General features: G+C 39.4%; 1 protein-coding gene across 6 annotated transcripts in view; it reads right to left on the bottom strand.

Annotated features, from left to right (window-relative positions):
• Positions 1 to 4,190: 4,190 nt before the first annotated feature.
• LOC128738462 (uncharacterized) overlaps positions 4,191 to 12,420 on the bottom strand; it is a 77,859-nt gene continuing 69,629 nt past the window's right edge. For all 6 annotated transcript variants that reach the window (XM_053833613.1, XM_053833614.1, XM_053833615.1 and 3 more), the window contains exons 4-6: positions 5,905 to 6,698; positions 5,558 to 5,842; positions 4,191 to 5,487 (exon numbers count right to left, since the gene is read on the bottom strand). In XM_053833613.1, coding sequence (XP_053689588.1) covers positions 5,112 to 5,487; positions 5,558 to 5,842; positions 5,905 to 6,698 — 1,455 coding nt within the window. In that variant the 3' untranslated portion in view covers positions 4,191 to 5,111. The remainder of the gene's footprint in view (positions 5,488 to 5,557; positions 5,843 to 5,904; positions 6,699 to 12,420) is intronic.

The following is a 12,420-nucleotide window of genomic DNA, read 5'->3' as shown; positions in this document are numbered from 1 at the left end:
ATAAATTTAATAATACATATATGATTCAAAAATTTAATGATGCTATATTTCTAAATATCTGTTCATTTCTTCATCGTTAGCTTTGGAAAAGTCAAGAGTACCGTTTCCCGAAAAATTTGGTTCATGCAATAACTTTAGCGTAGAAACGGAAATAAGCAAGAAAAATTAGGAAAACTGATATTAAGGGGGTTTGTTATTATGTAGCTCAATATCTTTTTTCCCTTAAGGGATAGAAACTTTTTTTCTTCACCAAATACTCTTTAAATAATGTCCTCTACCACTTTTGCTTAGGCACTGTTTATTTTGGACCGAAAATAAAAAAGTTAATTTCTCTATTTATTGACCCACCCCCTTAATGTAATTTTGTTTTATCTAACAAAAAAATGCATTGAAAACCAAGAAACTTTTGCGAAGACACTAATGCGGAAAACTCAATAGTTTCGCCGCAAAAGCTGATGTTCGCCTATTTTTGTAGCCGTCCCACTGTGCGTCGCTGTCGATAGAAAGCAGAATGCGCTTCTTCTATTACTGGATTTTTCCAAAGCGTTCGACACGATTTCGCATCGGCGGTTGTGTATCAAATTGTGATCCCGTCTACAATTCCATTATTCAGCTACAGAACTCATTCGATCCTATCTCACAGGAAGGACTCAATCTGTCTTTTGCGGTAATAGGCACTCGAGTAAACTGGCTGTGCCATCAGGGGTGCCACAGGGATCCGTTCTTGGTCCTCTACTTTTCTCTATTTACATTAACGATTTGCCTAATGTCCTTCGGCACTGTAGTGTGCAAATGTTTGCAGATGATGTCTAGCTGATTTGTATCAATCCCAACGTCACAATAGAAGAGTTGATCGGGCTTATCAATCATGATATTCAACATGTTGTTGATTGGGCGAGAAACAACTCTATGAAACTGAATCCTGCTAAAACCAAAGTAATGCTGTTTGGACCAAGGCGCGTACCCATATCGACACTTCCACGAGTTATAATTGAAGGTTACCAAATTGAGCTAAGTAGTGAGTCCAATAACCTTGGGCTTGTATTTCAAGACAACCTTCAGTGGGATAAAGCGGTTTCTGTACAATGTGGCAAAATTTATGCCTGTCTCCGTACACTGAGGACCACATCGTACTATCTACCTCAAGGGACTAAGATGCAGCCTTGATTTTACCACATTTTACATTTTGTGACATTGTACACCTAAACATGAGTGCTGCCATGACTTCGAAATTGGAAATAGCTTTGTATGACTGCGCTGGATTCATATTCAACATAGATCGGAGAACCTCAGTACGTCATCTGCAGAAACAGCTTTTGGGATGCCCTTTCCGGTGTTTTTATGCCTTAAGATCGTGCTTGTTTCTGCACAAGGTTTTAAAACAACGAGCTCCAAACTACATCTTCGCTAAGCTGACGGCATCGCATAGTCGTAGGACTAACAACTTGGTGGTTCCCGTGCATTCTACATCGAAATATGGCGAAACTTTCTTCGTGAGGAGTGTGGTATACTGGAACATCTCAAGTAACAATCCAAAAGCCAATTGGTCTTATTCATTTTCTATAGTAGTTTTACCAGAGCATTGCTAAGTGTATCAGATTTTATAATGTTTTTCCCCAAGTGAATTTTATCTCATTTGATTAATATTTCTGAAGTATGACTGAAGGAGACTTGAAGAAACACTCATAAAACTGTATTATCAATAAGTGTAATTCACCTTATAAGCAGTTTTAAGGGATACGTGATTTACGCTTAAAAACGACGCTGCTTAAAGTTTAGCAATAGATTTGAACAAAATTTATGACATTCTTCTGCAAGATTGGTTTATCTCAACAATACTGCCATAAAACTCTCTTAAAACCGTGTATTCTTGAAAGAGAAATCATACTCTTAAGAAAGAACATTCTAGCGTAAACAACTGATCTGTCAAAACGGATGTCTGATCCAGGAGAAAATTGAAAAAATATGGATCTTTCAAACGGAAATTAAGCAAAAATCGGCCCAATATTTTGAAAACCTTTCACATAAACAATCAGCGGAGTCACAAAATGAATGACGAGAGCAACAGAGCTGGGGAATGACGGTGCCAGTGATGATTTATCAGTGGTAGATTTGTATGTAATTAGATAAATTTGGTTCGATTGTGTTTTGCCGGAGACGGTGCGGGTTTCTCTTAGAGTTGTTTGTATTTTTTAAACTGAATGTCCTCTATATCACTAGTTAGTATCTTTGTTTGGAAAATGATTGAAGGGATCGAAGCAATTGAAGCGTATTTGTAAAATCGATGGGCACGATAAAGTGTATGAAAAATTCTGTAGAATAAATTTTCCGCATGGAACTGTCGTGCAGTCCTCTTCTAATTTTGAAAATCAATTTATATTGACAATCAACATGTCTGCAGTACTTTAAAATTATCGCGCTAAGAAGAAGTATATGAATCTCCAGCACAAACATCGACACTTCGTTGACGTTTTCTTTATTTATACTAGAATGGTTGCGAAAAATCTTGGTTCCCTTAAGTAATTCTAACAATTCTTATTCAAGCGCAGCTTGTCTTCTTCAAGAATGCAATAAGTATAGATGAACTTATTGCTCTCTTGGAATAATTTTCTTTGTCTTCTGCAAGAAATGTTAGTCTAAGAATTGCTTTCCGGTTGATAGCACCGCCTCGTCTTTGCAGCTGCCCTTCCAGATCAAGATTTTACCCCCGCGCCTGGGCTGTCGTACGCCGGTGCACCTGCCGGTCCAACTCATTTCGGAGGTTATTGTCATCAAGCTTTCCTGTAAGATCTCAGCTAAGCAATTCCAAGTTGTAATCTCCATCGTCAGCAGATATGGACCATGAAGTCCATATGTGGAGATCCAGATCTTCCGACCAATACCCTGATTGCCATCGCCCAGGCAAATGCGATCCTAGTTCAACAACATCAGGTAAGCAGACTGAAGTTTTTTTTGGAGCGTCTTAGTAGAATTGGAAACCTGAAATTAAATACAAAGACTACTTTTCCAAACTAATAAATAGTAGAATTTAACTTGGAAAAGTTTTCTTTTTATTTGATTTCAGATCAGGCAGCTCTCTTGAAATAGATTCCTTCACCAAACATCTAATGCGGTTGTGCAACGAACGCGGATAAAAAGGCAGACGAAAAGGGGCAGAGCCGTAGCGTGACATTGTGGTGCCCTTGACGAAGACCCGATTTAATGTACCCTCGTTTCTTAAATCAGTGTTCCTTCCAAGTATTATTTTTTTGATAAGATTTTGAACCACCAACCAGATTTTGAATTTGGACTACTTTCTAGACCACATTTTTTCAGGTTTTGTTACAAATTTTGAAATAAATTTTGAAACAAATTTGGACTAGATCTTGGGTCTGATATTGGACCACAATCTGTACCAAAACCAGATTTTGGACCTGGATCATCCTTTATCAGTTCTTAAGCCGCCAAGCAGATTTTGGATCAGGTTTTGAACCAGATTCCGAACCTGGACTACATCGTGGACCACATTTTCATCAAATTTGAACTAGGATTTGGGCAATATTCAAGACCACATTTTTTATCAAATTTTAGACCAGATGTGAGACCACACTCTGGGCCAAGACCAGATTTTGGGCCTGGATCAGATTCTGAACCATTATCAGATTTTAAATCAAATTTTGGATCAGATGCTCAAACTGGACCAGATTATAAACCAGATTTTTGATCAGATTTTGGACTTGGAGCATACTTTGGGCCACATTATTCTATCAAATCTAGATTCATAAATTAGAGTTCCTTCGAAATTTATTATTTTTTAGAATTAGACTGTCATACATGATTCACCTATGTCTAGTACTTCACTACACTTGAGAGTGCCTTACTGAGGTTCAGGTCATTTTTGGCGCCCTCTAGAGCTAACGCTGGCTCTGGGTCCACAGTTGGTAGTGTCTCACTATCCAGGACAGGACAAAATTTTCTGATGTATCTTCTCAAGATCTGAAAAGTGTGTTCGCAAACACTTAACATCTCTGAAGGCGTATCTCAAGGAAGTATCTTGGGACCCATCCTGTATAACTTCCTTCCCCTCCCTGAGTCTGGGGTATTTACTGTCGATAATGCCAATTGTAGGTGAATGCGAGAATCTAACTTACAATTTTATTTTAGTTAGGAATCATGAATTGTGAATATCACTAAGCAACTAAAAGCGGAACTGTGTAGAACCATAAGAGAATAATTTTTTAATATTTGAACTTGCGTGATTATTTGCTTTCGTTTAATGACACAAATATTATGGCAATGAATGAATATATTATAATAATTTTGGTTTTACTTCAAATAGTGTATGTAAACTTGCTTTTGGAATAAAATTTTGTGCTGCTTACAATTCATTCCTAAAAATTGCTAAACCGCGTATCGTATAGTAACCAATCAATCGATTTTTCCTTTTTCGTCAGCCTAAAGTTAAAAATTCGAGCATGAAACATCTACAAAACGTTACAAACAACATCTAGGTACTTGCCAAACGTGGCGCGAAACTCGCCATGTGTGTTTGTGTATATTAAAGTTTAACCGTAAATTACCTGTGTACTTTTTATTGCAAAGCTATCAAATGCTACTGAGAGCGCGCTGTTAAAAAGCTCCGATAGAAAAATATGCTTTCTCTCCTCTACTGATATATACCCATTCCTCTCCTACTCTGTTTCGCTCACTCTCCCACACACCAACCCGTTAGCGCTTTTAACATGGGGCAAGCTTTTTTTTTATAGTGATAAGTGCTTTCCATTAATATGGTGCGTTTCTGTGCTATTATGGATCGGTAACGGTTGCTGCAAAGGACGAATAATGTGGAGGAACTGCAGAGAAACATCCCGCGAAGGCATCTGTTCTCAGGTTACTTTGGGTAATTGCTTTGCTTTGCTGCTTGCAGTTTGCTGCAGAGACTCGTACTTTCCGACCCGAAGGCCGCCATTGCTTAAGTAGGTTTATGTTAAGTAACTACTCTAAGTCAGTGAGGATCATCCGGATTAGATGGAGGATGGTCTATCTATTTGTTACGAGTTGTGATAAGGCTTCACGTGTGTCCTGAAGATTGCGTAGGATGTTTGAGTTCAGTGTTTTGAAAGGAAAAATGTTTAATTCCGTTTTTGAACGTTCGCTACAAACTGTCCCAGCACGTTTCCTCGAGGGTAGTACGTACAAACGACGATAACTTTACCGCTACGGGTTTGCCCGACGCCGACGCCGAGCTCTTTGGTTCCCTTCCAGACCATCTGGGTAAACTGTCCACCCTTGATGACGCCACGTGGTTCAACGTTGAACGAATACTGCTTGACTTCCTCGTACCAGGAACGGCACACGTCTTTGGGATTTGGTTTGGCATGCCGATCGGAAGACCACAGGCAGTACAGATTTTCGCCGTACTTGGAATTCTGTCGGTAGGTGAAACGGTCATCCCGCGCCAGAATCTCCGCCCATTGCTGCGCATCCCGGAGTAATTCTTTGTGCAAACTGAAAAACAGACAAGCATTTTTAAGTCTCGTTTCCAATGCAATGCACGACAACGTGTTATGGCACTCACACTAAATCCGGAGCCCCGTGCCTGCGACGGTACTCATTATGGTGACGCAGCATCGCCTGCGAGAACTCGTCAAACTGGTCGGGATCATTTTCATCTACGATTCGAACGTGTTTTTCCGCTTTTGGTGTAGAATTTTTCGGCTCCCCTTCTGCTGCCTTGTTTGCCGTTTTATCAACGATAATCTTTGGTACCTCAAAACCACCCGGCGGAGGGACGTTCTTAGCGAAGCTCCCTATGTAGTTGCCCGGCGGGTCATAGTTGGCTACAACGAAAATTTGACCAGATCTGAAAAAAAAAACACAATTTAGGAGATTGCCTTCAAAACACCAATGACCAATTAAACTCACCGATTGCTAGCCATCCCAACGCCCAGCTCTCGACTGTCCTTCCAGACGACCTGCGTGAAATGTCCAGTCTTGAGCGTGGCCGGTTCCTTGCCGTACGCGTGGGTGGACTCCTCGCTGTACCAATTTTCCACTGGTTCCCGCCCGGTGATGGCAACATTGGCATTCGGCGAGCTCCACGAGCAGAAGATGTTTTCCCCGTACTGCGAATTGCTCCGATGAACCAGCACGCCCCGTGCCGCTATTACTTTGGCCCATTCGTCCGCGTACCGACAGAGACGTTTGTTTAGCTTCAGCGGCAGCACACCGTGCTTCGTCCGGTACTCGTTGTGCGCTTTCAGGCACTCTAGCTCGAAGTCGCTGAATATTGACCGCCGAAGAGAACTCTGCGACGCCGAAAGGGACGGACTCTTGTGGCGTAGATTGCTGATGGAGGGACTCTTGGAAAATCGAGTTGACTTCGGAATAGAGGAAATGTATCCGTTGCTCGTACTGTTATTACCCCTATCCAGTGATTTATGGCGCGTTTGAAAATGTTCCTTAACCAATGTGGTGGTCGTTGTATTGTTGTTCCGATCACTTTTGCCGCCCGTTTCCAGCTCGGTCGTCGTAGTCAGAATCGTTCGCAGTGGGCTAATCGATAGCCGTGGCGATCCCATTAGTTTACCGGTGGACAGCGACTTGTTCATATCGTTACCGCTGAGGTCGAACTTTTCCTTGAAAACCACAGTCCGGTCCGGTTTGTGGCCCTTGTACGTTTGAATGGTTTCCATCGTGATGACTTCGCATAGTGGATCCTTGAACGGAAGGAAGTAAGAGAGAAATGGGGGTTTGTCAATATATTTTTGCTCAAAAAGTGCAACCGTGAACTTCACTTGAATTGAAGGTGCATGTTTGCAGTTTTTTTTTTCATTTTCATTTCAGCGGTGCGGTTTTCTCCTTTCAAGTAAACTAATACCGTGTGCCAAACGCGCGCACACGCCAAGGTCGGAGGAAAATCTGACAAGCTTTTCCGCACTTTATTTCCTCTTTGTTTGCAATTCAAACAACCCGTCATCGAAGTTAGGAAAGTTTTCCATTTCAATACGAATAAATTGAAGTAAAATGGGGTGTATTTTCACGTAGAATAATTCGCTCTTACTAGGATAACGTGGCGAGTTCCATTGAATGCAGAAAAACGAAAAGAGGCACAACCCTAACTAGGAAAGAGTTAAGCCCCAAACACAATGCATACGGATTTTACTACGTTGCGGCAATTTGGCAGTTTTTCCATGGGTTTTCTGTCAAATTTCCGCAACGTAGTAAAATCCGTATGCATTGTGTCTGGGCCTTTAGAATTATGATTCATAAATGTATCTGTCAAATGGGTCTTCCAAAATATAAACATCCTATCCGATTGGGAGTGCAGTATGCCATGATCTTCAAATGAGGCTTCACAACTTTTTCGCTGGCAATCAGCAGAATATATTGCACAATGTGAAAACTAACTACTGGGGGCCCCAACAAACACCGAAGCTGAATTAAAATGCTTCTGATTTGGTTATAGCTGATTTAACTCTGAATACAAGTGGTAGACGCTGAATAAATTTAAACAAAGGCCTCTGTATTCTATAAGTGTTTAAGCAGCCAACGAATGCGCTGTAAATCAGCTGCTTCACATGACAGTGTCACAAGCAGATTAGGCTTCAACATCTCCACAAACTGTCAATATTCCAAATAATTGTGCTATACTAACTGAATAAACGATTTGTCATCTTAATAAAAAGCCCTGCCAAGAACCATTTATGCACTGATTGAACATTTTAGCAGCCATTATAATTCAGCCATAGCTGAATATGCATCGAATAAAATTTATGGAAACAATTCTACAATACTTATTCAAGCCGGAAAATGGAGAACTTATACAACCTATTTCGTTTGAGGCAGAAAAAACACTTGTTAAGCAATTATATCGCCCTTTATATAGCCACTGTGCGCCTTGTTTCCAGCTTTGCGCAAGTTGGTTATTTAAAAACACGCAATGGAGCTGCAATGCAGCTTAATAGAGTCTTTTGCGTGTTTTTAAATAACGAACGAGAACGAGAAATAGTTTTGCAATGCTTTTTCAGTCGCCTAATCAACGTCTCATCAACCTTTATGCAGCCAAAAATAATCTTTTAAATTAAAAAAAAATGGAAAGCGTCATATTTATTTTGCTAAGGCGTCGTATGCTATATTTTAAATTTCGAATAACTTGAATTCGTATATGCAAGCTAATTAAAAATGCATGTCGTCATTTTTCGGGAATTGAACCGCCATCTTTTGAAATTAAAAAGTTTCCAAGCATTTTAAACATAAATTCTACTATTTATATTTATTCGTGACAGACACGTATTTCGCCTACGACTTGCAGGCTTCACTGATGAAGCCTGCAAGTTTCTGTTTTCGAAAAATCTTGCACACTGAATCGTCTCAAACCAACTCGTAAACAGCAAGAGCAATTGCTGTTTACGAGTTGGTTTAAGGCGATCCAAGCTGCATAAAGTAAGCACTGAAATGGTGTTTGACCAAGCGATGTTTAAGCTACTTTAAGTTTTTTCAAACCAGCTTTTATTCAAAGCTGATAAACAAGCTTAACAGCGGATTTTTTTGCTAAACAATCCGCTTCTAAACAGCCATAAACATAGAACCGTTTTACGGTTGCTTAAAGGTGCTAAAGTGGCTTTATAAACCAGTAGAGGTTTTCACTAGGCTCACAGCTTTCAACCTACTTTAAAGCTGCTTAAGGGTGTTAAAGTGGTTTTACAAACTAATACCAAACTTTCATTCGGTTCACAGCACACATACTGTCAGATCATAGAATTTCGCAATTCGACTGGCAGCAAAAATATCATAATAATATGCATAAAGGTTGATGAGCCGTTTATTAGGCGACTGAAAAAGCATTGCAAAACTATTTCTCGTTCTCAAAATAGAATTGACAGCATTGCGCAAATTGGTTATTTAAAAACACGCAAAAGCCTCTATTAAGCTCCATTGCATCTGTGAAAGCAGCTACCCAAGTAACAATTTCAGGCTGATCAAACGTTTTTTAGCTGAATTTTTTCAACCTGTGACTGAACTATGGTTTAGAAATTTAGAAATAAAAACGTTTTTTCAGCTCTTAAACATCTAAGTCAAGCTTCGGGCATGCTAATAGCAGCTTTGAAGCTGTAATGTAGCTTAATAGAGGCTTTTATGCGTTTTTAAATAACCAATTTGCGCAAAGCTGGAAACAAGGCGCACAGAGGTGATATAACTGCTTAACAAGTGTTTTTTCTGCCTCAAACGAAATAGGTTGTATAAGTTCTCCAATTTCGGCTTGATAAGTATTGTAGAATTGTTTTCATAAATTTTATTCGATGCATATTCAGCTATGGCTGAATAATTATGGCTGCATAAATGTTTCTTGGCGCTTACCGGGAAGTTTACCGAGTCTGCTTTGATAAGCGAATGATCCTGGGTTCGAATCTTAGAAGAATCAAGCCATTCGGTTTCCATGTGACTTTAGCATGAGTTTATTCTCAGGCCTTCCTTCGTGCTGAATTCTATATAATCCCGATGAAGCCTGCTTGACAGTGCAAAAGTCACAGCCATAATTGAAGACAGTACTAGCATGAGAAACGAGTATGACTCGTGCTGTTTCAAGCAGTCGTCTTCATTCAGTTGGATCTTGGGCCACTGGTCGTCGCCAAGTTTCCAGTCGTCTCAGAAGTCGCAAATCACTTTCGGCCTGGTCGAGCCATCTTGCACGTTGAGTCCCTCTGTTCCTGGTCCCAAATACACGATTTCATTTATCAATTTTATGTTGTCTCCGTCAATGGTTAACGTCCGTGGGAGACGCGTATTTATTTCGTTTGACCTTCTTGCTTTAATGTATTTGGTCTTCGATGCATTTGTTTTTAACCCAATTGTCCTAGACTCCGCTTTCAGTTCCTGACTACGACATCAAAGCCATCTGCAAAGCCTAGGTGTGTTGGCTACCCTTGGAGAAAATCGTGCCTCTCGTTTCGATGCCCGCTCGTGGGATCACCCCCTCAAGAATGATATTTAACAGCATGCAGGATAAGCGGTAACCTTGTCTCAATCCTCGCCGCGTCTCTAAGGGACTCCAGAGTATCCCCGAGATGCGCACGAAACACATCACTCGATCCAATGTAGCTCTGATCTGTCGCGTCCGTTTACTAGGAAAACCGTGTTCGTGCATTATCTGCTATAGCTGGTCTCGATCGACTGCATCGTATACTGCTTGGAAATCAATAAAAATTTGATGCGTTGGCGCGTTGTACTCTCGACATTTCTGCAAGATCTGTGAAGCCCGCCTGATAATTCCCTACGAAACCTTGTGCTATCGGTGACAACCGGAGTAACAGGATCTGGGAGAGCACCTTGCAGGCGGCGTTTACCAGCGTTATGCCGCGGTAGTTGCAGCAGTCGAGCCGGTCACCCTTTTTATAGATGAGACAGACCACTCCTTCCATCCAGTGTAGAGCCGTGCCAACATTTCTAGGTTATGTTTATAAAGCTCTTCCGGTAAGTGGTCCTTACCAGCGACTTTGTTGGGTTTCAGCAATCCGATTTCTCGTTTGACTTCTTTGGTGGTTTGGTGCTGGGACATTACTATCTTCCATGGACACTTTTAGATTAAATTACTCCCAGTGATGAGCCCATATAATGAAAATAATTACTACTGCCACTAGTACTACTACTGCTACTACTACTTATTTGTTTTTTTATTCCTCCTTTTTATTCCACTTTTGCTTCTTCGCTGTTTGCCTTACTTATGATTATAGTTTTTGACTCTCTTTTCTTTTTTTTCATTTATGTTCCTCGTTTTTGATCTAGGCTACTTTTTCTTGTTTTTGTTTCCCGTTTTTTTGTAGGTTATAGTCACTTTAACAACTTGGGTCATACGTGACTTCTGCGGGGTCGCACTGCACCGGGACTGACCCCGTTTTCCTCATTTTATACATTGGTTTTGCTCTATTTTTTTTTGTTTCTCGCTTTTGTCCCTCGCCTTTGTTTTTTATATTTTCCTTCGATTTTTTCTTATTTTATTTCGTTTTTCATTTATTCTTTGTTTTTCAGCTTGTTTTTTCTCACTTTTCTGTTTATTAGTATCTCCCCGCTTTTTTCTCATTGTTTCTTTGTTTTGTTTCCGCTTTGTGCCCCTTTTTTCTCAGTTTTTCCTAATTTTTATTCCTCACTTTTATTCATCTTCATTTTTATTTTTTGCACTGTTCCCCGTCACTTTGTTCCTCGCTGCTATCTCTCGCTTTTGTTACAGTAATGTTCCTATTTTATCAGCCCCATGTTGAATTTTGGGCTGATAAAATGGGGAAACTGACAAAATCGGGAAATTTTTTCAAAATTCAAGACTTAAGACCTTGCAATATCGAAGACTTCTACTAAAAATTAAATTTCAACCCTCAATTGGTCAACCGAAAGCTCAATGAACCAACCGGCCACAGCACACTGGTCCAGAGCCTTTTTTGGTGCGCATTAGCTTTGAGCGGGAGAACTTGGTTTTAGGTTTATGGAACCTTTGGAAGAGTTTCTTAAAATTGAAAGCTCTATCGTCCAGCGGAATTCAAATTTTGATTATTCCCTCTAAAAGTGCAATAAAAAATTTATTTCACTTCAGTTTCAATATAACACATTGATGTGTTCTGCAAAGTTTTACAGCATATTATTACAAGAAATATTGCTGAAGACAGTAACCTTCTATCTCTTCAGCAAATATAGAAAAATCCTATTTCTTATAAATGAAAAATCGTTAAAATCAGTTATTCTATTTTAGCTGTTTTTGTAGTTGTATGACTTTTTTCATGTTCTACAAAGTTATACAAATAGTAAAAATACACAACATTGCTGAATATAGTATACCTCTATATTTGCTTCTTTAGGAACTACAGAACTTTTACTATAAAAATACCCTAATTTTGACCCCGATTTACTCGCAAGAAGGCATCGTTTTATTCAAAAATTCTTCCCAGAGAACCAGCATAGTTTCAAGCAGGCTTGACAGTTCTATAAATCATGTTTAAAAGCACAAAAGTTAAACAAAATTTATAGACTGACAAAATCGGGATAAAAACCTGTTAAAATCGGGGGTAGACAAAATCGGGAGCTGACAGAATCGGAACATTACTGTAATCGATCTCTATTTTCTCTTTGTTTTTTCTTAAGGAAATTCTAATCCTTTTTTCTTGAGAATTCCTTTATTTTTTATTTTTCTTTGTTGTTTACCTATTTTTTCTTTGTTTTGGTTCCTTTTGCTCCACTTTTTTTCTTAATTCCTATTTTGTTGCATATTTATGATTCTCGCTCTTGAGCCTCGCTTTTGTAATTTTTTTTTTTAATTTATCTTCGCTTTTCTCCTATATTTGCTCTTTTCTTTCTTTGTTTTTCTCATGTTTCTTTATTTTTCTCATTTTTGAGCGTTTTTTTAATTTTTTCTCAGTTTTTTCTTTTTGCTTACCTTTTCTCTTCTTTTTCTGT

This window comes from Sabethes cyaneus, chromosome 2 (genome assembly GCF_943734655.1).
Source record: "Sabethes cyaneus chromosome 2, idSabCyanKW18_F2, whole genome shotgun sequence".
NCBI lineage: Eukaryota > Metazoa > Arthropoda > Insecta > Diptera > Culicidae > Sabethes > Sabethes cyaneus.
This window is presented reverse-complemented; position numbering and strand designations above follow the sequence as displayed.